General features: G+C 39.5%; 1 protein-coding gene and 2 long non-coding RNA genes across 4 annotated transcripts in view; 2 read left to right on the plus strand and 1 right to left on the minus strand.

The window, feature by feature from the left end:
- Nucleotides 1–1240: 1240 nt before the first annotated feature.
- Nucleotides 1241–26151, minus strand: part of LOC123870853 (kinesin-like protein KIF21A) — a 68558-nt gene continuing 43647 nt past the window's right edge. The window contains exons 7-30 of one of the 2 annotated variants that reach the window (XM_045914335.1): nt 25935–26137; nt 25198–25434; nt 24555–24710; nt 24211–24394; nt 23756–23950; nt 22851–23050; nt 21649–21720; nt 21481–21561; nt 20981–21068; nt 20057–20289; nt 19641–19802; nt 19114–19262; nt 18902–19006; nt 18503–18661; nt 18191–18298; nt 12222–12360; nt 11648–11780; nt 10447–10618; nt 10029–10142; nt 9348–9490; nt 8755–8903; nt 8422–8618; nt 7455–7506; nt 1241–4270 (exon numbers count right to left, since the gene is read on the minus strand). In XM_045914335.1, the coding sequence (XP_045770291.1) occupies nt 7464–7506; nt 8422–8618; nt 8755–8903; nt 9348–9490; nt 10029–10142; nt 10447–10618; nt 11648–11780; nt 12222–12360; nt 18191–18298; nt 18503–18661; nt 18902–19006; nt 19114–19262; nt 19641–19802; nt 20057–20289; nt 20981–21068; nt 21481–21561; nt 21649–21720; nt 22851–23050; nt 23756–23950; nt 24211–24394; nt 24555–24710; nt 25198–25434; nt 25935–26137 (3422 nt within the window). In that variant the 3' untranslated portion in view covers nt 1241–4270; nt 7455–7463. The remainder of the gene's footprint in view (nt 4271–7454; nt 7507–8421; nt 8619–8754; nt 8904–9347; nt 9491–10028; nt 10143–10446; nt 10619–11647; nt 11781–12221; nt 12361–18190; nt 18299–18502; nt 18662–18901; nt 19007–19113; nt 19263–19640; nt 19803–20056; nt 20290–20980; nt 21069–21480; nt 21562–21648; nt 21721–22850; nt 23051–23755; nt 23951–24210; nt 24395–24554; nt 24711–25197; nt 25435–25934; nt 26138–26151) is intronic. The other variant, XM_045914325.1, reaches the window with a different exon arrangement.
- LOC123871045 lies at nt 12369–14935 on the plus strand. Its single transcript, XR_006797200.1, has 2 exons — nt 12369–14603; nt 14645–14935. It is a non-coding gene; the product is annotated as an uncharacterized LOC123871045 (long non-coding RNA).
- On the plus strand, nt 16361–17869 carry LOC123871044. Its single transcript, XR_006797199.1, has 2 exons — nt 16361–17320; nt 17502–17869. It is a non-coding gene; the product is annotated as an uncharacterized LOC123871044 (long non-coding RNA).

Below are 26151 nucleotides of genomic sequence, written 5' to 3' on the forward strand. Positions count from 1 at the left end.
TTTATATTTGAGAAATAAATCTCGTCAAAATCGATTCATTAGTATAATTAAAGACATACTTTCAAAATGAAGCAAATTCTTAAAGCCCACTCTTCTGCTCTGCGCCGCGTTGTTCGCGACAAGCCTGCGAACTAGACTAGCGTGTGGCACTACAACTTGCACGCGAGCGTAGTGAGCAGGTTATTCAACTTGTGGTCCATGTTTTTCAGACAGCCAGTTTTTCGAGAGCATTGATTAAGAGGAAATAAAAGAGTTTATCATAAAAACAAAACTTTATTTGATACTAAATGATTTCAGGAAACATTACACAAAATTAAAATTCGCAGTTTTAAAACGTATTATAAAATTACAAAATAAAATAAAATCTATCGCCTCAAAATAATACTTCACCTTTGGCCACTGAATTTGTTAATGGTAAAAAAAATAATATAAATTCGTAACTTTTTTTAGAGAGTTTGGGACCTGCAATTGGGGCTTTTAATATCAGTATTTATAGGTGCTGCATGTAGCTACACCACTTCAAGAGTCTACTCATCAAATATTGAACCTACTCGCGGCCTTTTATGGCCGAAAATTATATAAAATAAAATTTTTGACTCTAAAATAAAAATAAAAACAAAGACAATATAACTAATAACAGTTGATTCATTAAAATACTAATTTTGTTACGTCATCAAACCCCAATTGCAATAAAAATATACATCTGAGTTTATAAATAAGTATAAAAAAAAAGAATTGGGATTACATTATTTTAATTTTCATTTAAAAAATTCAATTTAATAATTCATTTGACATATGACTAGTTGTTTTCTTAAAACTTTTTTTTAAGGGAGATTATACTTTTTTCACTATAAAACCACCGAGATTCTAGGTTTTCATAAATTTTTTTTTTTTTTATAAATCTATTGTGTAGAGTTCCAATTCGAAAGTCTTCGAAATTGTGGTGTTGTGAGTAAAACGTAAAATATTAATTGATCACCGAATATAATCAATTTACCTGTAATCTTTCGACGAGTTACTAAGCAACGTTGTTATTTGTCAAAAAAGTGCCAAACAATTTTTTAAAAAATAACGTTGGTATAGCCCGTTTATCGTAACTTGACGCGTGAGTAATATGTTGGCACCATTGCTTGTTTGCTTTATTTCTTAGAGCTTAAGGTTTATTATTGTGTGATTTGCAATGGTGCCAACATATTACTCACGCGTCAAGTTACGATGAACGGACATTAAGTAACTTATCGACAGATTACAGATAGATTACTAATTTCGCCTGCGATTAAATTCTAAGAACATTTTAATAAAAAATATTACAACACACAAATACACACTTAATTTATTAAAATTGCGCTCGTCATAACGGCTCCAGTACTTAATAGTCCAATGCACATAAGCTTGGCGATTGACAGCCAATGCGTAAAAACCGTTAGCGAATTGCGCCAAGATTCCTTCTATGTTTATGTGAACACTCACAAAATTCGGCAAGCGTTGGCCGCACGGAGCAAATAACGCCAAGCGTTGACCAAGCGCGTTGGGTCAATGTGTATTTAAAAAAAATCGCGCCAATAGAGAAACGAATCGAAAAGTTAATCATTCCCTCTCACTTACACGCTGAATCTCATACCTTGTGAGAATGAAACGGAATGATTTTGATTCGTTTCTTTATTGGCACGAGTTAAACAAAAAATCCGTGCACTCAGAGAAAGCTCAAAGCGTCTCTAGTTACGCGAAAAATAAGTCCTAGCATATAATCCCTACTGTAACATTATATAAACATTTCTATAAAATTGTTAATAAGCTTTCTCATAGCCTCAAATAGGTACGCCATAAGTAAACCCCTAAATGATTAGCCTATTCAATAGAACACCAATTTTAAAATGAACAAGACGAATCCTAGTGCTATCCTTTTCCGCACGAAACATTGTGAAAAGGACAGCAGCTAGTTTCAGACTCGAAATAACATTTCAGAAAGTTAACTAAATAGGTATTCGAAAAACATCAAGTAAGGTACATTTAATACTGCAAAGGAGAGATATAAATTCATTAATGTAAAAACAATAAAATCATAGCCAGGTATAGTTTCAAGAATTATAAAAATAAGGAAATAGCAAAATGATAAATAAACAGGAGAATGTAAGTTACAGATTTTCAGTAGGTAATTTACAAAGTATAAATTTCATAATATTCTTTTTCTGCTTAAATTGACTAATGAGCGATTCAAAAATAAAACTATGAATACACGAATTGTTACAACCGTACCCGTAGCACAGGAATGTACAAAAATATAATTGATTGATTAATCACAGACTATTTGATTAATTAATGATAATGACAATATATGCGTCAATGATTAATTCCTTTATTACATTATTATATTATAATAATATAGATTGACGACTTGTAAAACTTATTGAAATAAAAATAAATTGAGCCCATTTATTAGCAAACTTAGTTACTTATACAATAAACTGCATACTAAACTACTGTCTTAAAAATAAAAAATAAAATAGTAAAATAATTTCCTAAAATGATTAAAAACCGAATATTATTTCATTTTTTTATTGTGTGCGTCGGATTTGACGATAAAGCATTGGCTTGATATAAAAATGTAAAATACTCTAACCAAAATCTATTTGCGCAAGCCAAAACCTTGTGGTGTGAAAAAATTGGCTAAAAATGTTTTGACCAGAAATCTAATAACATAAAGCTAAAGCATTTGGTTAATACCTATAACAACTTATTATCTATATGAAGGCCATTTATTGTGATTTTAATACTTCTAAAACTATTGGTATACAGTCTTAACTATTACATACTCGTAGTCCATCATATTGGAAAGAAATTAATTACTATCTAGATATACCTTCTTTGAGGTTCTCTTACTGTAAGCAATCCTTTTTGTCATTTTCACGATTAAAAAACGATATGATATGTTATAAATTATAAAGACATATGGCCATAGTATGCGGAATGGATGAGTGTGTATATAATATTCTAATGTGCTGGAAATTTGTCTTTCTTGCACTTTTAAATGTCTTGCTATCTTAATCATTTCGAAAAATGAATGAAGATAGTTGATTTGTCTTGTAGAATAATACTGTGAGACAATCGTATACTTACATATTTTATTTCAAGAAAGTTTAACTTTTGAAATATTTAAGGAATCAACCATTTTTGATTGTGAAACGTATACTTGTTACCAAAAACAAAAAAAAAACGGCCAATACTAATCTACGCGGCTTATCGCTTAATATAATCAGCTAATTCAGAATATTGTCGATCAAACCTATTGTCCAATTCATATCGATAAAGGAGTTAAGATATTAAGATTAGTGTCAATTTTCTTTCACGGTCCTATCTAGGTCAATCATATTGAGGAGCTTAAAATACCTGTTATTTGAAAGAGGGGTTGTATGTTGTTGAATATTGAATCATTTTCAAATACTGTACAGTGTACACACTACACAGGTGTTTAATGTTTACTTCATGTCAGATTATGGGGTTGCAATTAGGTACTGATAAATCACAGCAATTATGAATAAGCAACTAAAATAATATATATCGCTTGCTTTAACGATGAAGGAAAACATGGTTAGGGAACCTTCCAAATCTGTCTGAATTCTGCCAATCCACGAGCCAGCGTGGTGACTATGGCCTAAAGCCTTCTCATTCTCAGAGACCTGTTTTTAGTGGTGGGTTGGCCATGATAGCTGTTTACACAAGGGCAGTCTAGTTTTACCAGTTCATACTAGTACTTTCAACCCAAAGATGTCCAGGGTAAATTGGGTATTAAAATTGTAACTTTAATTACAACAACAATATGAATGACAAATTAATCGAATTAGTTCCGAGTTATCAATTTTTCTACGATATAAGTGAACGATGGATTTGTCATTGTATCTACGATCACCTAAAGATGCCATGAAAAAATACCAAAAAACTTAAAGTAATTGCGAGCGCTTTCTAATTTGTCTGTGTTTCTGTCAGCCATCTGCCGGTAGATATTACTAGTGGTATTGCTGGGTATCCACGTTACGTGCTGATGCATGTGTATCGACGTTTAACCTTTTAACAGACGCTGTTACTACGCGGGCGTTCGGTCGTCAAGGGTTGAGGCGTGTCTCTCGATTGGATGAGATCTAAGTGTAGCGGTGTGTCCGAGCTGTGATTGGTCGCGGGTCACCGCCAGGCGCGGCGCGGCAAGGGCGGCGCCGCGGGCGACCGTCACCGCGCGGTGGGCGCGCGCACGCGCCAGCGGCGAACGAGACCATTACTGTGGAGACATGCCGTGTGACTTATTGTGTCAGGGTAAATGTGGAAGCATCACAGAGTATAAATATAAATGATTCCAGCTATACTCACGTATTTAGGCCCTGTGAAAATGGACCCCGGATGGGTTCGAAACTAGTCGAGCTTACGGCGACTAAAACGTGAGTATAGCAGGAATCATTTATAATTATAATGGAAACCACTCACGAATATAAATTCTATATATCACAGAGTAATAATAAAATATAGAGCATAATATATTTGTGGAATATATCTTCACATGACACTTGGTCACTAAGTAGACTATCAATTCCCAAAGTATTAAAAATATTATTGCACAAATAACTATTGCTCTATATGTTACCGTCACTCAACACATAATACAATACATAAATCAAAGCATAGATCAAAATAACATTTCAAATATTTCTAAGAGTATCAAGAAAAGAAGAAAATTAGATGAAATAAATATACTGATATATTTAGCAACATTTAAATATCTGCTGAACGATCCAACGTAAGCTTATTAAACTCTACGATTATTTTGCTATTACTAAACGTTATTTTGTTTTGCGAACTAATAAATAACCTATATTTTCTTAAATAAGAGGCAATACTCGTAGGATTTTTAATTAATTATTTTCATGTTGTTGTTAGAAAGTCAAAGAGTTAATACAAACTAACACTAGAACTTTTCAACAATCTAAATACTTAAGAAAGAAATAGAATAATATAGTATAGACTATGGAGTCTAATAAAGTAACTACAACAAAAAAAGTAAGTTACCACGAGAAATTATGTGATGTGATTCGTTGACATTGAAAGCTGGTATAAAATTGTGTAAAGTAAAAAGTGGTTAGTCACACAGAAAAGTTAAGAAAGGGTGGAAGATCTCACTTGTCTGCAAACCTGTACTCGAAACTCGTTACACACAGAATGGATCTAAACGGTATTATGTGAATTTTCCTTTTATCTGTCGATCGTTTTCGAGACTATTATTTTAATATTGCTTTAGAAGGAATTCGATTAGATTGGAAAATTCTCTATAATTTATAAAAACAATTTGTTTGATTTCTTGATAATTTCCTTTAAAAGTTCCGAATGATTTCTCAAAAGTTGCACCAGATACTGAAATTATATCGTTCTTTGCTTTACAAAATAATACAGTGAGAACTGCACTGTATTTTCTGACCAAATTTTTTTTTATAAGGAATATTTCTAAATTAAATCAGTTATTGGGCTAATACTGTTGTATACAATTGATTAGACAGATCTAAATCTCGTATTTCCATTTCATAAGGAATAATTATAGCGAAAGCAATAATGTAATTAGACCTTTTTTAGTCAAGTTTAGAGATGGTGTTAGGTACAACAGAATTAGCCACATTCAATGGCTATAACTTTAGGCCAATCAATGTGTCATAGCTACAGGAGATACCAGCACAATCGTGAGAACAAAAGCTTTTATAATTACAGTTGTGGCCAAGTATGACTCCCACCTGATGACGCTGTAGCAGCCAGTACCAGTATGACCATTTTGCGGGCAACGAGTATTCGGTATAGGTGCAATAGTTAACAGGTCAGCAAAGCAACATTTGCCGTTAATGAGTGAAGCGGCGACGACGCGTGCGCAAGCGTGGCTCGGGCGTGGCCGTGGTCAACACGACTGACGATGGTGAATTGCAAAAAGTACGAATACGCCATTAGACAACCTGATTATTGAGAGCGAGCATGTCATTCTGGTTATTTCCAGGTCATTTTAACATTAATTTCCACTTCGTAAGTGGGGAGTGATTTAAGTAGGATGAATTATTAAGTACTAGATGATGCCCGTTACTTCGGAACTCTTTTGATTTTCCGGGATAAAAAATTGCATAGGTCAATAATTAGAGGGAAGCAAGCTACCTCGGTATCAAATTTCATACAAATCGGTTAAGCGGATGAGTCTTTAGGAATCCCGTGGTAGCCTTTGTCCCCGGGATGTAAGCTTACTCTGTACCAAATTTTATCAAAATCGGTTAAACTGTTGGGCCGTGAAAAGCTAGCAGACAGACAAACAGACACACTTTCGCATTTATAATATTAGTATGGATTATATTATGAAACACAAAACTAGAAGCGCAGAAACTCAACTTGTCTGTGAGCTTACTCAACACATTACAAAAACAGGCGACGTGATTCGCGTCGCCAGACGGTTCATTTGGACTGCAATACAAAGAAAATGCACTTATTCGATATTGACACAAAAATACCATACAAGATTTTAAAAAAACGCTTTACGTATTCGCAATGATTTAGTTTTCGGCTAAAATTTTTGTGGTCCACAACCAATGTTTTCCAATAAGAAATTTTAGTATTTTTTCTACAATTCCCATAACATAACAAAACTGAAACCCGTAATATACGACGCAAAATGCCTTTTATAAGGATCAAAAATGGCGTATTCGGTCTTTTTCAAATCTTTCAAAATTTACTTACAGCGGTGTGAAGAAAAAAAGGATCAATTTGGCAAAGAGATAATACCAATAACCGTGGAGATCGTCTGCGGTGTTGATGCAGTGACCTTGTGTGTATGAATATGTGTGTGTGTGTGTGTGTGTAGAAAAGAAGGACGTAATATGACGCCCCATTCAACGAATTTGATAAGGACAAATCTGATGTTCGTAAAGCATTTTTGCCTCTGCATCCACCCCAAAATTGGAATTTGAAATAATTCCTTCATAATCGTAAATAATTTGTAAATTAATAGCCCAAAGGCTAACAAATACTAACTTTAATCAAGTATCAAATCGAAATTATATTGTTATAAAGGTTCGCTCTTTCCCCTGCGAGAGAAAGAGCCCCTGTATTTTCCTTTCACAAACATTTTATTGACAATTTGAACATTATCAACAAGGTATCAAACAGGTAATCTGAACTCTACCTCTACCTCTACAGGTACGCTGAGTCTCTAGGTAGAGGTAGGTAGGTAGGTAGGTTTAGTTTTACTGGTTTATTGGATGCCTATTTTGCCCTTAACATGAGCGAGATAGGATACAGATTTGCTACTGCCGAGTGACCACTGACACGTCACGGCTTATTTGACGTAATGTATACTGTTGATGTGCGAGTTTATGTTTATAGTAGTAGGTAGTGTGCGTGTGTTTCTCTCTCTGTGTGTGTTTGTGTGTACGTGTGCATGTGTGCACCTGTGTCGCTCAGGGCTCGGAGACCAGCCGCCACGCGCGCACTTCGCCGCCGCTGCAACACACTCACATGTTAAGATCTCCACAAATGGTTCACTACTTTACAAGTTGGTACAATTATATGTTGTAAAAAGATTGGGATCTGTTGAATTTTACTGTACAAGTTGTAACATGATATTAGAGGGGTTAAGTTTCTTAGAGATATAACAAGGTGCGAACAAGACTATTCTTACAGATCGCAGTTCTGCATTTTGTTTTTCAGTTGCTGTAGCGACTCTACGTTCTGATGTTTGAAAAGAAGAATATTTTTATAAAATTACATACCAGGAATTGGGTGGAACAGTTCTTCTACCGATATTCGATGGCCGTGCGTTGGCGTAAGTCTTCTCAGTAGGTCAATAACAATTATAGATATTTTGCTACATAAGTACATCAAGTACAAACATCTTATTTGATAACTTCGATCATACAGCCAGCTGGTCTGATTGCAACCAAACGTGAAAAACTATGAATTGAAAAAAATACTGGTGGAATGGCATACGTGACGTGGTGTCCAGTTGTAAAGATCCTCTATCCAGTCTCGCCCGACCGCATCCCGTCAGTCCTGTTCCCCAGCGCGTAGTACGCGAAGCACAGTTGCTGCTCCACAGTTCCATCATCCACCGAACCGAACTCACCAAATACTTCATTCAAAGCTCATCAGCCGGGACGCAGGGTCCCGCTCCAGAGACGTAGCGCCTGGTCCCGGCCACAGCTCGCCAGCCCCGTGCCCACTGCGCATACGCCCGTCACTCACCTGCCGGCCGTGTAGAGCGTGTGCGTGGCGGGACACGCGGCGAGTGCGTGCGGAACGTCGGGCAGTGACGCGGGCGGGGCGGCGGGACGCAGGGTCCCGCTCCAGAGACGTAGCGCCTGGTCCCGGCCACAGCTCGCCAGCCCCGTGCCCACTGCACATAGGCCCGTGACTCACCTGCCGGCCGTGTAGAGCGTGTGCGTGGCGGGACACGCGGCGAGTGCGTGCGGAACGTCGGGCAGTGACGCGGGCGGGGCGGCGGGACGCAGGGTCCCGCTCCAGAGACGTAGCGCCTGGTCCCGGCCACAGCTCGCCAGCCCCGTGCCCACTGCGCATAGTCCCGTCACCCATCCTTTGTGGGCGTTCATCACGCTCTGCATACAAAGAGACGACTCGAATGTACAGATAAATTCATCCATGTGAGCACGCGTAGCTACGTGTATGAGACGACATATAGTCGCAGACAAAGGTAACTTTGTCGTCGAATAAATGATAGTAAAGACAACGTACATGTGTGAGCGTGTTATCCGTCAGAGACCAGCATTTGAGGCTGGAGTCACGCGAGGCGCTGTAGAGGAAGTTGCCGCGCAGGTAGACAGCTTGCACGCCGTCGTAGTGCGGCGGCTCCAGCTGTCGGCGATTGCATGCCTCCCAGGTCCCTGTGCCAACGAGTAAAACATTTGGCTGTACAATCAGAATTTATGTGTGTTAGAATGGCAACTTCGGACCGGATAGCATAGCATTGGAAGACAACCCTTCTTTCCCACACCTTCCCCCACTGCGTGGACAGACGACAAACAAATCGCAGGGAGCATTCAAGCGAGACAAGACCGTGAACGTGAATCGGCGAACGTCACGTCGGATGAACAGGGAACATTTGCTCGGATCAAAATGATGGCTCGGCATCCTAGCGAAAACGCGGCTTAACACCTTACGCGCACACCTTTTTACATACATCCGTAGGCTGAAACAATGATGATGGCGTACCATTGTTGTGCTGCAAGTCGAGCACCCGCCCATAGACGCGAGGCGGTCTGGGCAGCGGCTAACGGGCCAGGCACATGACTGCTGCAACGTGCCTACTCTGTGGCTTGTATACGTACCATTGTTATGCTGCAAGTCCAGCACGCGCACGCAGTGGTCGCGCGAGCCGGTCGCGAGGCGGTCCCCCGACGGCAGCGGCTCGCGGGCCAGGCACATGACCGCCGCCGCGTGCCCCGACCAAGCCTTGTACACGCATTCCAACCTAAACAAAAATTGATGCTTGTAATATTTACGCGCACTAATACGCTGTATTAAGCCACCACAACAACACTAGTGAGTTACTTCGCTGACTACAAAAGTACAGTATTTTTTTGTTCGATTACAAGTTAGCCATTGTATTCTTAGCGCCCTGAAGTCTTGGCGACTTGTCTGGGCGCTGCACATTCCTCTAAAAATTAATTATATGAAATACGGGTGAGACTACACAGTACACTTAATACAATATTATGTTGGTATAAGATGGTAGGTACCTACTTGGTTGCACAGCGCACGAACATTAGGTATTTGTGACGCTCGGCACCAAGGCGAAACCTATTAAACCTATATCTTATCGTACGTATCATTAAACCTATATCTCATCGTACTGGAACGCTAAATCGCTAGGCGGCACGGCTTAGCCGTTATGACACTAGCCACGGCCGTAGCCTCTCACCAGACTTCCTGCCGGGAATTGAACTTGAGACCTCCTGCTAATAAGACCAGTGTTCACCACTACGTCAGGAAGGTTGTCAAAATCTTACATGCGCAAATCCCAGAGACGCAATTTGTCCCCAGCGGCAGTATACAAGCGGGTCGCGGAAGCTAGAGACATAGCCGTCACAGCTGTTGCGTTTTGACCCGCGGCTCCTGAAGGCCTACGACAAACAACAACAACAAAGTTCAATCAAAAAGTAAAATAACTTATGTAGACAAAAAAACCGGCCAAGAGCGAGTCAGACTCGCGCACCGAGGCTTACATACTTGGGTAGTTTTCTGACATTTTGCACGATAAATCAAAAACTATTATGCATAAACATAAATGGAAATCTGTTTTAGGTAACCTGCCAAACATGATTCTAGGTCAACTGGAAGCTGAACTAGACCAAGAACCTATACCACTCTACTACCGCAGGAACCTAATCAGTTACGCATTATGCCTGTAGTTGTATGTTTAGTTACCATAGAACAGCACTTGACCCATTCCCAGTCCTGGTATCAAACAGCTTGACAGCGGCGCCGGTGGCGGCGAGCACGACGCGCGAGTCAGCGGCGAGCGCAGCCACGGCGCCTGCGCAGCACGCTCGCCACGCTTCCCTCCCGCCCGACAGGTCCCAGCTGCGGACCGTTCGATCTGGTACATAATTTAAAGTAGATAATTTGCAATTTGCAGGGAGTCAAGAAGGTGCCCCGAGAACACACCAAGAGCAAGTCAAAATCATTTATTCAAAAACTAGCTGATGCCCGCAGCTTCGCCCGCGTGGATTGGTCAGATCCCCTGCAGCATCAGGATTGAGGAGTTGGACTCCAAATTTTTTATGAAACAATGTCGCAAAGTTCCTCTATCGATTAAAAAAGAAATGACGCAAATCAGTTCAGAAATCTCGGAGATTTCGGTGTACATAGGTAGAAAAACACAACTCCCTTTTTGAAAGTCGGTTAAAAAAGTAGCCTATGTTACTCCCTGGTCAATTCTCTACTTGTCTGTGAAAATCCCGTCAAAATCGGTTCAGCCGTTCCCAAGATTAGCCTTTTCAAACAGACAGACAGACAGACAGACAGACAGACAGACAGACAAAAATTTTAAAAACGTGTGATTCAGTTATAGTATCGTTCAAATAACCATATGACCTTAATATGCGGTAGTTATTTCGAAATTACAGACAGACACTCCAATTTTATTTATTAGTATAGAAGGGTCTATTGTATACCTTTTGTCCGATTTGTTGGATTTGAAAGATGATATAGTGGTGATAATTAATTACGTAAACTTAAAACTAAAGCTACGAGAGTTCCAAACGCGCCCAAGTCTCAAGTACCGAACCGACGCTCTCCCGCGATTCGGTATATATACTTAATCGCGAAATTGGCAGGCCCATGGGAGTCAGTGGGATGTTCGATATGATGCAAAGGAGGCAATCTATACAGGATGTTATTTTGAGAGCGATTAGCGACGCGAAAATAAGCCATTAGAGATAGAGGAATTCGGCCCAACGCGAACGGGCCAAGTCGTGAAAATGAAAACTGTACTCTGAAAACTTTCATACACAGGTTAGGGATCGATTCGCACTATTTTTTTCGAGGGTTTTACTGTGGGTCTAACTTGGAAAATCGTAAATTGAACCCTAAGAATCTACTGTATGGCTCTGCAGTCTGCACTTACCGACTCCCCCGCTGTACAGCGCATGCGGCGTGGCGGCAAGCGCTTGCGCAGCGCCCAAGTGGCCCTCGGCGACGTGAGTGCACTGCAGCCACGAACTGCCGCCGCTTACGTTGCTCCCGACGAAATTTGGGCGCTGAAACAAACATTATTATCTCAACCCATCGCCGGCTTACTACTGAGAACGGGTCTCCTTACAGAAGAATTTAGGCCAGAGTTAACTAAGTGGGGATAGGCAGACTTCACACACCTTTAAGAACATCATGGAGACTCATGACTAAAAGTTAACATTATGAGGCACCGTGCCGGTCAGTCACAGCAATACATCGTCGTCTCTGGCTCTCCTCGCAGCACTAGGTGGCACCTCAAACGGGCTCTCTACAAACAGTATCAGAAGTGGCCGTTTACGTATCTTGAGCGTGATTTCCTTGACGGTGTGCTGAGGCACGTACTCCAACACGGAGCCAATGAGTTGCAAGAACACATCTTTGGGTCTCCTCGCCGCGCTAGGCGACGCGGGTGGCGCGGCCTCGCCCCTGGGCTCCCTACAAACGGTACCAGAAGTGGGCTTACGAACCTTGGGTATGACTTCCTTGACAGTGCCCTGAGGTGCGTTCTCCGGCGCGGCGCCAGTCAGTCGCAGAAACACATCGTCGTCTCTGGCCCTCCTCGCCGCGCTAGGCGACGCAGGTGGCGTGGCCTCACCCCCGGGCTCCCTACAAAAAGTAATCAGAAGTGGGATTCGTTAAGGAGTAAGATGATAATATGAGAGTTTAGTGTGACGTATGCTGAGTTATTTTGAACGTTATACGATTATTTTAAAATACTAAGAATTATGATATTCACTGCGTTATTATTTTTGATATTCTTGGGACATCTCCTATAAATAGTTAAAGTGTATTAGGGTGTCTTATTTTGTAAATAAACGCGAATTTTTCGGATTATACTGTTAATACAAGCAAGATGGGTACAATGGATTTAAATTTTTTATGATTTTGATTTCATACATGTACCTATGGATCGGACAGAGTTATTGGCTAAAAATCATAACTGTCTGATGATTTGCGTGAAAATGTATGTAAAAGCCACACTACGTCCTTGCCCAAAGCAAAAATTTTTAAGCTCATTTTATGGTGCATGAAATCGTGATGATTTAAAATCATAAAAAAGATACTTACTAGGGGATTGTAATGCTATCTATCTTGTATCAAATGTGGTTTTGATTTTTTACATTCAGTAAAGTAATTGCATTTGCAAATACTAATATATAATATAAAATTATTGTGAGGGCACATATTATTATTATAGGTATACCGTTCCACTGAGACAGCTCGTGAGGTAAGGCGCTGGTTGCGGGAGGGTGACATTGACATAATTATATCTTCAACATCGCTGTTACACTCCTACAATCCGGACTCTATCCTACGTGCCATCTCATTCAAGCATTTACAGTAGCATCTATAGTATAGTATAGTATAGTACAGCTATAGTCAATACAACTTCAATGTTCGAGATTGAGCTTTCAAGTGCATTAAGCAATTTACGTTCACTATTTTTTTGAAACAGAAAATTATCAGGTTTCTTCTAAGTCGTAAAATCATTTTTGTTTAATTTTTGCTAACACATGTGTTAAATTCTTATCAATTAGGGCTCCTTTCTGGAGACCCGTCGCGTGGTGCGTTGCGTCGCGCGTCGTACTACACCATATCAAATTCAAATTCAAAATATTTTTATTCAATTAGACTTTTACAAGTACTTTTGAATCGTCAAGAGCATACGCTCTCATACTTGGTCATTGGTCAAATATTTTATTTAAGTTAACAACGCGACGCGACGCACCACGCGACGCGCAACGCGCTGCGCCTCCAGAAAAGAGCTATCAAAATAGAATTCTAATGTTCTAAGTAGGAAGCTAGCAACCATGCAAACTTAGCGTGCCATGCAAGGATGCAAACAAACAACAAAGTTGCTGCCAACATTTTATTATCTAAATATACATTTGTCTACACATACACGCTAGGTAGGCTAACCATATTAAAGCTTATGATTACAGAATTTGTGACATTAAGTATAGGTGCATATTCTGTGCGTTTTCAAAAATAATTGAAAATATGGGATGAGGAGTATTCAACTTGTAATAAGCGTAATTTTAACCATAGATTATTTATTAATTATCGTTCATTGAGTTTCATTTGTTGAGTTTTTTATAATTTCGAGACTTAAAGGGGAGAGAATAAAACGCATACAGTTTATAACTAACAGTTCGTTCCGAACTGAGGCCTTGCGACATATAAAATCCTATTGACATTAGCGCCGTAAATCAACTCAACAAATAATCAGGCACGCACTGTTTCTTTGTCTCCGTCCTCGCAGTGAAAAAGTGTATTAATTTTATTTCTATTTGATACCTATTTGACTAAAGTTATTATCTGCTCGGCATGGAGTCGTTGAAACGCATAATTGTTTGTGAATATGAAGTCATTATGTACAGAAAAGTAATGACGTTTTTATAGACGGACGGACACATTCAAATTCAGATTGGCCAGGCCGTTCAGAAATGTTTCAAAAAGGAACCCTATTTTAAATGTGCAACTAAAGAGTCAGGTTATAAAACATGGCTTGTGTTAATACTACATTTATTGTACTTAAAATTATCCTTTGGATATTAGTGACATGTTACATATATTGTAAAATAGTTTATTGATTAGAAAATATACTATGAAAATTGTATAGAAAATGCATCACATAAAATTGTATTAACTAAACATTCGTCAAATACCTAAGTAAGATTAACTATTTAAGAGGTAATATAGATATAGAATCCCTTGTTGTGACATGAAGGAAGATAACCGCTGTTATTTACATAGAACAACATGCAACAAACAGTTCTTACTAACGATTCAAAGTTGAATATATACAGGTACAGGCATTTTATTAAAGATAACCCATTTTCACAAAAGTATAAAATGTTTACCGACGCCGCAGATTCTCGACTCAAAGACAAGCGTGTTCATTATTGCTTTTAACTAAGTATCTACTCATACAAGCCTGTTTGAAAAAAAACTTTCAAATCTTTGCGCCAATCAAAAATATTTTTTTTTACATTTAGGAGAATGAAATGCCAAAACCTGTTATTAGAGCTCCCTATCCTGCAACATTTGATTTGAATTATTTTCTTACATAATAAAGACAATAAAGCGATAACTTTTGGCAACATTTTAAAAAGCCAACAGGAATGTTTCAAAAGTTACAGAATAGGTTGCGGATATTCGCCTAATCATACACAAAGGATCGTGTGCAGGAAAATGACAGCTACAGTGTGATGATCGCAATCACTTGATTGGTTGACGCACGCTCACTATTGGCTACAATGCATTGTTGCATCAAGAATCCATAAATTCAGCCAATCACAACAATTGCGATTGTAATAATGATTGATGCAGGTTTCCGGAATCAACCAACATATAATCGGATTGTATTGGTTGTATATTTTGGTTATCTACGGTGTGCAGGTGCTTCGTCGTCAGTCCTCGACTATGTTGAGGTCGGTGAGGAGGCTGCAAGCAATACATTAGGGTCACGCGCCGCCACCACGCTCTCCGCACGATATAGAGCGATTTATCGTATTTGCAAGCAAATCTTACTATGCTTAGTGCTTGCCATTCGCTCAATTAATTGATATGGGAATACAGTTTGCGGTTGCGCACAATTTCTTAAACAATGCTAAAGCTATTAAATCCGATAAGGGCGAAAACATTTCCAAATTTTTGTACTCTACATAAAGCCTAGCAACCTCTGAGCAACGTCAAAGTACCCTTTATAAAAAATTACGAAAACCGTCACGTCAAAACGACTTTTTTGTTCAGTTATGGAAAAATTTAGTGCCTACCTCCATTTGGAGTTGAAAATATTACTTCTTTTGAATGATGATTTTATTCTTAAGAACGTGATTTCAACTTCGAAATACATAATATTAGTTCTACGTATCATTATCTTTAAAAAAGGTTCTATTTTTTAATGGAGGCACTGAATTGTCCCTAAGACATTTTTCCTGAATTTCCAAGAAGACTTTTGCTTAATCAATATTTCCATTATCAATTAACAGAGTTTTCTCAAAGTCGTTACGACAATAGATCTATGAAAATATCCTCTTATATATACGACTTGTTATAATAAATGTACTTGCAAACACGAAATCTATCGCCGCTTTACATGCCCAAGATTTATATGCGTACATGAAAATCCCATAAACTGAATATTGTGTGTAAGATACAAAGAAATGACCAAGTGTTAACACGACAAAATGTGCTTCGTTATTTTCAAAATATATATGTATACAACTTCAGAATAGTGGAATGAAATCTGAATATTTAAACAGTAGACTTATTTGACAACGCCTTAGGAGGGGACTCGTGGACATTATACAAACGCATTCAACTGTTTTATTTGTGAACTAGACGATGCCCGCGACTTTGCCCGCGTGGATTTAGGTTTTTTGAAATCCCGTGGGAGCTCTTTGATTTTCCGGGATAAAAAGTTGCCTATGTGCTAATCCAGGATATTATCTATCTCCATTCCAAATTTCAGCCAAATCCGTCCAGTAGTTTTTGCATGAAGGAGTAACAAACATACACACACACACACACACACACACACACACACACACACACACACACACACACATACAAACTTTCGCCTTTATAATATTAGTGTGATAATGCATCTAATGCATGCAATTCTATTTAATATGTGCCCCATCATGTCTTTTTTTCCAAAACATAATCATTGAAATAAATATGAGAATTAAAAACTAGACGCATAAATATACTTTTCCTCTAAATTTTGAGACTTTTTGAGATCTGTCCAGTTATGAAAAATAAAACAGCGGAATATGAAACGTGTCTTGGTCAAGGATTTTGTAGGTAAAATAAGCCTGAGCTGCGGTTGTCCCTTTCGCACTTTAGCTCGCTTGGTCGGGCACAGCGCGATGGCAATAGTTTCTTCAAATACCTATTTTTCAAATTCCTTGGGGCTAGAGTCCCCTCTTAAATATTATCCAACAGATCTTGTCGGTAAAATTTAAGATTCGGTTTCAAGGAAAAACCGATAATTCGGGGCTGACAGTACTATATTATTATCGATTAAAAGTAGATCGATGTCTGTACATACAAAACTATTATTTGGCTATATTTTTTCATACACATGCATTTCTAGGTTTTTATGTGTATCCTACTAACATACCATGCAATTTAATGAAAAGAAGTGCTATTTTCAGGAACATTACCAAAATTCAAATATTTTAGGTAAAGTGGAACGTGGGAAATGGAAACGTGGTATTTTATAACTTTTTCAATTTGTGAAATGCTTTATTTGCAAATATTCAATTTAGTAGTGTAATGGATATTCCAAAATTCCCTAAAGCTGTGGCCACACCAATGAAAATTTGCTTCATGTTTTGCAATAACAATGAGTGTGTTCAATAACAATAACATTTTCGTCTTTACGTGAAAAATGTCGAAAATATTAATGATGCAGCATTCAGCACACAACGCAAATTTTTATTGTTATGGACTTGGCTTAAAGGTTTGATGAGCTTTGGTAACATTTCTGTGATAAAAAAGGCCCTTTCCATCTTACACAAGTCTCCCCCAAATTGTACAACCCAATTAAACTATAGTACCCGGCAGGAAATATTGCACATCGAAGTTTAGAAAGAGATAGCGGTTGAGTAGAGCGTTGTCTCTGTCTTGAAGACCGACAAAACGTCACATAGGTATGAGTGACAGGGACGATGCTTCACGCAGCCGAAATCTCTTTCTAAAGTTCGATGTGCAATATTTCCTGCCCGGTACTTTAGGTATTCCATAGCACATAAACCCAAGCAAATCGTATCATGCAGAGGCGGGTAGAGGTGGTGGGAGTACTAATTACTGAAGCAATTCTACCCAATGCAAAAAAAAAACTGGAAAATACAAAATAAAAACAAAATAGCATAGTGCCTTATTAAAAAAATAGATAGATACATAATGCATTTTATAAATATTAGAGATAGAGAAACTGCTAAATCTTTATTGTGAGTTACTTCACTAGATTCTATTATGTTTATTTTGATTTTTTGTTTACTTATATTAACTTAAATTACTATGTTGATTAGCAAGTTCTACATTTTCTATCTTCTAATTTTGACTGTTCAAAAACTGAGTAATATACGATTCTGGGTTTTCTAAAAATTTCTATAAAATAAAATCCGAGTGTAATGCGTCCAAATTCCAAACTAAGAACGAACAAGTCTAATCAGAATGATTTTCCATCATATTGTGACATTTTAGCTGAGAATCACTACCCATACCTATTATAAATGCGAAAGTGCGTTTGTTTGTTGATTTGTTCTTCACGCTACAATTATAGCAAAGCGTAATTTTCAAGTGACAGTTGACAGATAAATGACATTTGGATAGGAGGATAGATTGGACGCATCATAAGATGCATTGTATTCACTTCAAATAGATATATCACCAATTCCACAAATGTCTACTCAATACGTACAATGAGGCTGGCTTGGCGAGGCTGTGTTGTCGTCGCATCACGCGGGGACTCTCGGGCATGCGACGCGCGGCGACCGGCGATACTAGCCCGCCCACTGGTTGTAGACCCCTGGGAATGTGATACACATTTGCGAATAGGGGTCAAGATATGTTGGTCGCTTCAAAAGTAATTTTAACGATATTGGGCGGTACTCGCAAGCCCAATAGTTGTCGACCTCTGGAGATTTACACGCGCTGGTTAATAATGACAAAATGCAAAATTAAACGTGAGATCCTGTGAATAGAGGTTAACGTCGGAGTATAACTATCTTACCTGAGGCTGCCGGGAGCGCTGGGCACTCGGCTGAGCGGCACTGGCTTGGGGCTCGTGGGCTCCACCAGAGACTGCGTCATGGGGTCTACTCCTCCGTCGCCGTTCTCTTCCCGACCGTACACGCCCAAGTCACGTAGACGAACAGAGCCGCGACGGCCGCTGATGACACGAATGGAAAGTTTCTTAATCTAAGTTTTTTATAAGCACAAAATATGATGGAAAATACAGTATTACATATATTGAATTAATTAATTAATTAAGTATTACAAATGATGAAGATCACCGACCAAAATATATCTGTTCGATCCTACTACAAATGGCCGAAAGAATGTTTTTATTTTGACCAGAAATGCCATGCCAATTCCAATCGTATACTTTCGTTGTTTAAACAAAACTTACGTATTTCGATGGAAAGGTGAATTCCGGATATCGTCTGGAGGCGAAGTAGGGGCGGTGTTCGACTCCCGTTTTCCTAATACAGGCGGCCGCACGTCCAACAGGTTACTAAAAAATAAAATTAACAAATTAAGGCGATGCTTTGTTGCTTTTTACTCAGCGCGCTTACAGTCCTCACTTCTCTGTCAACTGCAATAGGTATGGTTTATACTCACACGTCGACAGGCGAGACTGATCGGGTGGAGGTTCCGGAGGAGACGTTGGCCAGTAAGGCGGCCAGCGCAGGGGGGACTGCCCAAGGATTGAGGTTCTGGTCTTCCGCTGCTCTTAGCGCGCTCGCTGTTCTCTCCGATTTCTCTTCTAGCTGCAAGAGGGTTTTATTTGTGAACTACACGTGAATAGTAATCGGTCCCACCCTAGGTGTCTGTCTGACGCCTTATGGAGTGAGTTAATTACCCCAATTAGACAAGGCCGACCTTGTCGATCCTCTTAGAGATAAGTGTTTACCTCTTCTGTCTATCATGAGTGACATGGGCGGACATGGAATTTTATCAAGACTTGTGAATATTATTTATCACAGAAGTAAAACTTTGTTCCGCCGACAGCGAAATTATACTGTCCCGCCTATACATTTATCCGCTGTAAACATACCTTTAACTATTAATACTTCTATCTACTACACTGTATACTTCATGTACAGGAAGGCTAATATGCACCACAGTGTTTGTAAGTTTCAATTTACCTCAGCAAGCTGCGCCCTTGTGTCGCCAAGCGCCTTCATATTTCTCGCGGCTTCATACGCGTTCTGTAGCGCTGCCTTCGCGAGCTGTTCCATCGCGTAGCGTGCACCTTCACCATCGACCTTCTCTAACAGTCGAGGTAACTCGGTCTCTTCATTCTCTTCCTATAAAAAAAAATATATTTTAGCTAGGCGGTCGCACACTTAGGACTTTAAAATCATCCCCCTAGCACGAAAGATATGATATCAGCAATAGCATCTTGCAGCTCACTGAGCTTGGGGGTCAGAGTCATTGCATCCAGTGGCATAGTTATTAGTCCCTATGTGTGAGCTGTTGTTTCAGGGTCGCTTCACATTTTAAAATTTTGCATCTAGGATGATATGAAACCAGAATTTTCTAGGAATGATAAAATACTAACCTCAATTTGCATGATCTGTGACTGCGTATCAGCAATAGCATCTCTCAGGTAACTAAGCAAGACTTTGGAGTCAGGGTCATTGGATCCAGTGGCGCGGTCCCTCTGTCTGAGCTGATGTTCCAGGGTGGCTTCCAGCTCGCCCAGGGTGCAGCGCGCGGCGCAGGCGCGGGACAGCCAGCAGTTGAGGTGGGACCATAGTTCTAGCCTGGACGTTCGAGACCGACCGCGACGGTCTGAAATGGGCAAAGCATAGTTAGCTAATTTTGCTAGTGCATGACCAACTTACGCAAACTTGGTCAAAGTTATTTAAGCAGTAAGTCGTCAGATTTTTTATATTTTTATTGTGAGATAGGATTGCGCTTAAAGACAATCATACCAGAGAAACAGATCAATGCTGAAGTCTAGGCCGAACGAATTAAATGATACCACTAACTAGGCTCTCTTTGGTCACATGACTTGAGAAATTTACCTATAGCGGAACGCCCCTTCGTCGGGGCTCTCTCTTATCTAACTCTTATCTCTTGCGTGTGTGTGAGAGAGATACAAGAGTTTTCACGTCAGAAAAAATAACGTAAACAGTAGCTGTTGTAACTGTGGATGTCCGCGTGGATATGTTTTATAAAATCCCATGAGAACTGTACGACTTTCCGAGATAAAAAGTAGCCAATGTCACTCTTTAAGTCTAACTATATTTATATAAAAAATTATCATTGATTCTCTTTGTCGTGGCGTGATTAAAAGACAAACCAACAAACAAACACACTGTGGGATATGGGCGGTGATACAAAAAAATAGACGATGTTATTATTTAAAAATAATTCGGTAGGTATAGTGCACGACAGGTTGCGGGTGAGCGCGGCGTTCCCGCACCTCACACCCTGATTGCCATCTCAACTTGTCGCGAACTATAGTGATAAAACTCACCGTATAATCGGCCCGCAGCTCGATTGCTAAGTTTGTCGCGATGCCCTCGCCTTAACAATGACACTTCTTCTTGCTTGCGCTTTAGTACCTGTAGCCAAATATATTATAAAACTCACCAGACATTATTTAAACATATTGTACCTACATCTTATTCAATAAATAAATCATTAATTCAGATAGCCAAAGCTCATACATTTATATTTCAAAAAGTGAAGACAAATTCGTGTAGCGAACAGACTCCATAGATATTGGCTTTACACATCTTCGGGTAAACCTGAAGCCTTCCACCAGACCAGAGATTTAGAAATTATAAAATTCCAAACCTCTGTCGGGAATCGAACTCGGGACCTCACACTAATAACACCACAGCGCTTACCACTGCGCCAGGGAGGCCGTCGAAAGAATTCGTTGGCTGTAGCATGAAACTAAGTACCTTTAGATATGAACCCAGTACAAGACGGAACATCCCGAACAAAAACTTTCATTCCATTTATTCATACCTGTTCCTTCAATCTGGTCTCAGCTTCAAGACTCCTGATTAGATTGGCATTTTTTCGAGATTCTTTCCGCAGCTGCGCCACCTTTGTAAAACATAATCATGGTTAGTTTATGTCTAATATAGGTGTTTAATTAATTTATTCAAGTAGCTTTTCTTGGTCGGTACTCACTTCTTTAGCTCGCGCCGCCTCTGCTTGCGCGTGTCGTTTAGACTCCGTGCGCATGCGTTTGATTAGGTTCACCTAGGAAATAAAAATATTCTTGTAAAATGTTCTGCGTAATTAACTATATTGTAACGATGAAGCTGTGTATGTCAGTAAATACTAAAGTAAAGTTAAACAGCACTAAAACTCGCCTACTACCAGCGAACTGCCGATAGATAGCGATAGATGAGTATTTATAGTTCCATGCGCTAAATATAGTAAAACTGTTTTCTGTCGCTCGGTATATTTTAACATTGCACTATATAAATATTTATAAACTAACGATTTTTTTCCTCTTTCATTTGATACCCCACTCGATGTAACATGTAATATCCGTTAAGTCGATTTTTTCGTATAAAATGTAGCCTATGTCATCCGGACCACAATAACGAATCGATTGACACCTCATTCATCGAAATCGACTCAGCAGTTTAGGCACTACGGTGGAATACACATACATACAAACCTACATACATACACACATATACAAAGACTGCTAAAATCATAACCCTCAATATTGGCTTTGCCCTAGTCGGGTAAAAAATAAGCTTTCTATTTGTTATAGATATACTGTTTCACTGAGACGGCTTGTGACGTACTCTATCCATATCCGTATATGTATATAGATTCGCTAATTAACGCTAATATAATTTTTGTACGACAAAACATTCATAGTTACAAAAAAATCGGTGATTTCCACGACCGGCAAACTAGAAACCGTAATAGGCTCGCATATCCTACGCTCCGCCTCAGGAAAGTGGGAAAATCGTTTGTGGGAATGAGTGTAATATTTTATAATAAAATTCCACAATCAATTTTAGACTTGCCTTTACACAAGTTTAAAAAATCTATTAAAAGTATGCTCCTGGAAAAAGCTTATTATACAATCGAAGATTATGTAAATGACAAAAAAGCTTGGATTTGATTCGCTCCAGCAATATACGGCGCTGCAATTGCTTGTATACAGTATGGCATATTATTGTAAATTGTACATTTGAAAAGAGCAACCGCCGAGTTTCTTGCTGGTTCTTCTCGGTAGGAACAGCATTCCGAACCAGTGGTAGATTATTTTGACGATTCAAAAGCACTTGTAAAAGTTTAATTGAATAAAAATAATTTGAATTTGAATTTGAATTTGAATTCATAGCTTCACGAAGTGTAGTGTTTACCTTATCTCTCTTCAAAGTGCCGAGTTCGTTTCTGAGCGCGCGTATCTGTTGTTCCGTGTGTTGCTGCGAGCGCTGTAGTCTGGCATGCTCTCTTTGAGCCGCTTGTAGCCGCCTTAGCTCTCGAGACATTGTGCTCACTCGACGCTCGTATTCATCCTTTACGCGTTTCAGTTTGTCACTTGGCTGGGACGATTGAGTTGCTGCGAAAAAAAAAACATGTTTGCAATTCAAACGGAGCAGAAGTGAAACCTTCAGAAAACTGAACTTCGAGAGAATGGGATCGAAAAATTAGTTGTTAATTTAGACGGAATGTCAACATATGAACAAGTCAATCTAAAATACCGTCTGCACACTGAAGTCAAAGCCTCGATAGCTCAACGGTTGAGGAGCGGACTGAATTCCGAAACGTTGGCGGTTCAAACCCCACCTGTTGCGCTATTGTCGTACCCACTCCTGGCACAAGCTTTACGCTTAGTTGGAGGGGAAAGGGGAGTATTAGTCATGATTAGCATGGCTAATATTCTTTGTTTAAAAAAAAAGCGTGCAAATCGAGAACTGCACAGTCTCTAAAAGCAAGTTGACGATTGCTCAAGCCACGCTTTTGGAATTGCTCGGGCTACTGTCTTGCCGTCCACACGCTCGCACTTGACTGCTTGTGCAGGTAAGCTCACAGGCAAGACGGAGCGTATAGCTGGAGCTTGAGAAAAAAGGTTTTATACATTAAATTCAATGCACACTTACCCAGTGAAGCGAGTACTTTATCCCTTTCCTCTCCCGTAGCCTTGATTTGTGCGTGTAACTGTTCCAAGCGTTGCTCGTAGTGCGTGCGCAGAGTTCCAGCTGCTCTACTAGACGGTTCAAGCTTTAAAAGTACGTTTTATACATTTAGTTAATTGCACACTTACCTAATGAAGCGAGTACTTTATCCCTTTCCTCTCCCGTAGCTTTAATCTGTGCGTGTAACTGTTCCAAGCGCTGCTCGTAGTGCGTGCGCAGCGACGCCAGCCTGCGCTGCGACATTTCTAGCTGTTCCACTAAACGGTCCTTCGTTGCTATGTCCTCGCTGAGAGCTTCCAGCTGGGCGGTTAGCATGCGTTGACCTGGGGGTTACCATCATTATTGGTTTAAAATGAAAAGGACCGTGAGCAAAAATATATCGCCTTTATAATGGGAAGTGGTCTGAGGAATTGTTTGACCTCCTCCTACCCTCCCCTTTCTACAACCGCACCGAAAACGCTTTCTCTCTCATTCAGCGATGATTGTTTTAGAACCTTCTGTCAGTTTATTTCTTCACCTTAATTATATTAAATTCTTCTTCTTCAATTAAATTATACATTAACCTTAGTAAGTTTTCACTAACCTTTAGCTTCCTCCTCCTCTTCGTCCGAGTCACTTTCATTTTGATCGTCATTATCCGAAGGATCCGAGTCACCCGCACTTTCCCCTTCTGCGCGTTCTCTCTCCGCCAGGATCGTCCCAGAACCTTCATTCAGTTTTCGTTGGAACTCCAGCTCGCCCATGCTTCGAGCCAAAAGTTCTTTTTCCTACAAGAAAAATGCTCTCAGAAAATAGATACAAACAAAAATATAGCGAATCATTTAATTTATTCTATTCGGTCGGACCGAAACACGATTTTAACCATAGCCGAATATTCGGTTCGTTTTCTTTTTTGGACTGTTAAAATTACATGTAACATGTTCTTACCTTATATAACTCCCGTTTGGCTTCGTCCAGTATGGAGGAGGTGTCTAACAAAGACGAGTCATGTCTGGTCCGCGCCTCTCTTCTTCTGTTCGTCTCGTACAACGCGTTAGCTTCCATTAACCGTGCTCGGAGGTCTTCGATTTCAGCTACGTATCCCTGCAATTAAATTTGTAGACTTTAGACAATTAATTATCTCGCTATTTTCCACTTGAATCAGACTTTCTACAATTTTTACCACAAATTACTTAGCTGATGCCTGACTTCATCCGCATAATTAAGGTTTTTTAAAAACCCATGAGAACTTTTTCATTTTTCAGGATAGAAATCATCCTATGTCCGTTTCCGGGATGTAAGCTCTCTGTGCCCATTAATATATAGGTAATTAGTTCAACGTCACAAAGATAGACGGACGGCCGGACGAATGGACGGACGGAGGCACTTTTATAATATTCGTATGGATACAGGATTCTATTTCTGAATTTTCGATGATTTTTTTTATGATCTTAATTTAATAGAAGTATACATCTGTATCTATATCTTAATTTTAGGGAATAACAATAATGCTAAATTCTGATACTAGACTAAAGCCTAAGAGCTTGATTAACTGCTTGCTTTGTACGCAAAAAATCTAAGGAAAACATACCTGCACTAAAGTTGTCAAAGAGCAATCCGAAGCATCTGGACTGCCGTCCTTCGGAGCCCAAGTTCCTAAGGCCTTCTCAGCAATCAGTTCACTATTTCTAGCAGACAACTTCTCTATGGTATCTTGCATGGCCTTGATCCTTCGCCTGAGGGTTTCCACTTCTACGTTGAGGATTGCGTTCTCTTGTACCACGTCGCTCCAACCTTCCTCGCCATTTTCTGATACTACACGTTTACCCTGATGAAATTAAAATGAATTTTAGCTCTTATAAGGTGTTTTTATTATGGTGTTTGTAACATTAAAGGGAACAAAAATCAGCAAATAGATTACGGTACATAGGTATCACCCATTGCTACAATCTCAATTGTCGTGATTGGTTTAAGTTATGATCTAATGATTTTAATTTATGGTATTTTCACTGCAACAATGCATTTTAGCCAATAGCGAGTCAAGGTCAATCAGAGGTTTTGCGATCGTCAACATTGTAAGCTGACGTTTTACCGTAATCGATCAACAACAAAATTATGCTGCACCATTTATCTCTGAACCTTTCGTCAAAATCGATCATCCGATCTCATTCAGTGTTAGTGCACACTGAGTTAGCGGTTCCTAATATTTCGCGCGCGGTTTGTTGCTTATTGTAGAAGGTGGTAGACCTCTACCACCTTCTAGAATAAAGGTAATGGCGACAGCGGATTTAAGGATAAGGATTCCGGATTTTGTTTTCGATGTAATACCTGTTTATATTCAGCCAATTCAAGCTGCAACCTGGCAACCTCATGCCTGAGTTGGTTGATGGTTCGCGAGGTGAGGTCCTGGTTGACGACGCAACGGTTCTTGATGTTTCTCGCTCGGTTTGCGTATTTGAGCGTATTGAGCGTCTCCATGAAATCTCTGTCGCTGGGCGACACGCACGCTATCATGACTGTGTTACTGTTACCTGAAAAAAAATTT

The sequence above is a fragment of the Maniola jurtina genome, chromosome 2, assembly GCF_905333055.1.
Source record: "Maniola jurtina chromosome 2, ilManJurt1.1, whole genome shotgun sequence".
Lineage (NCBI taxonomy): Eukaryota > Metazoa > Arthropoda > Insecta > Lepidoptera > Nymphalidae > Maniola > Maniola jurtina.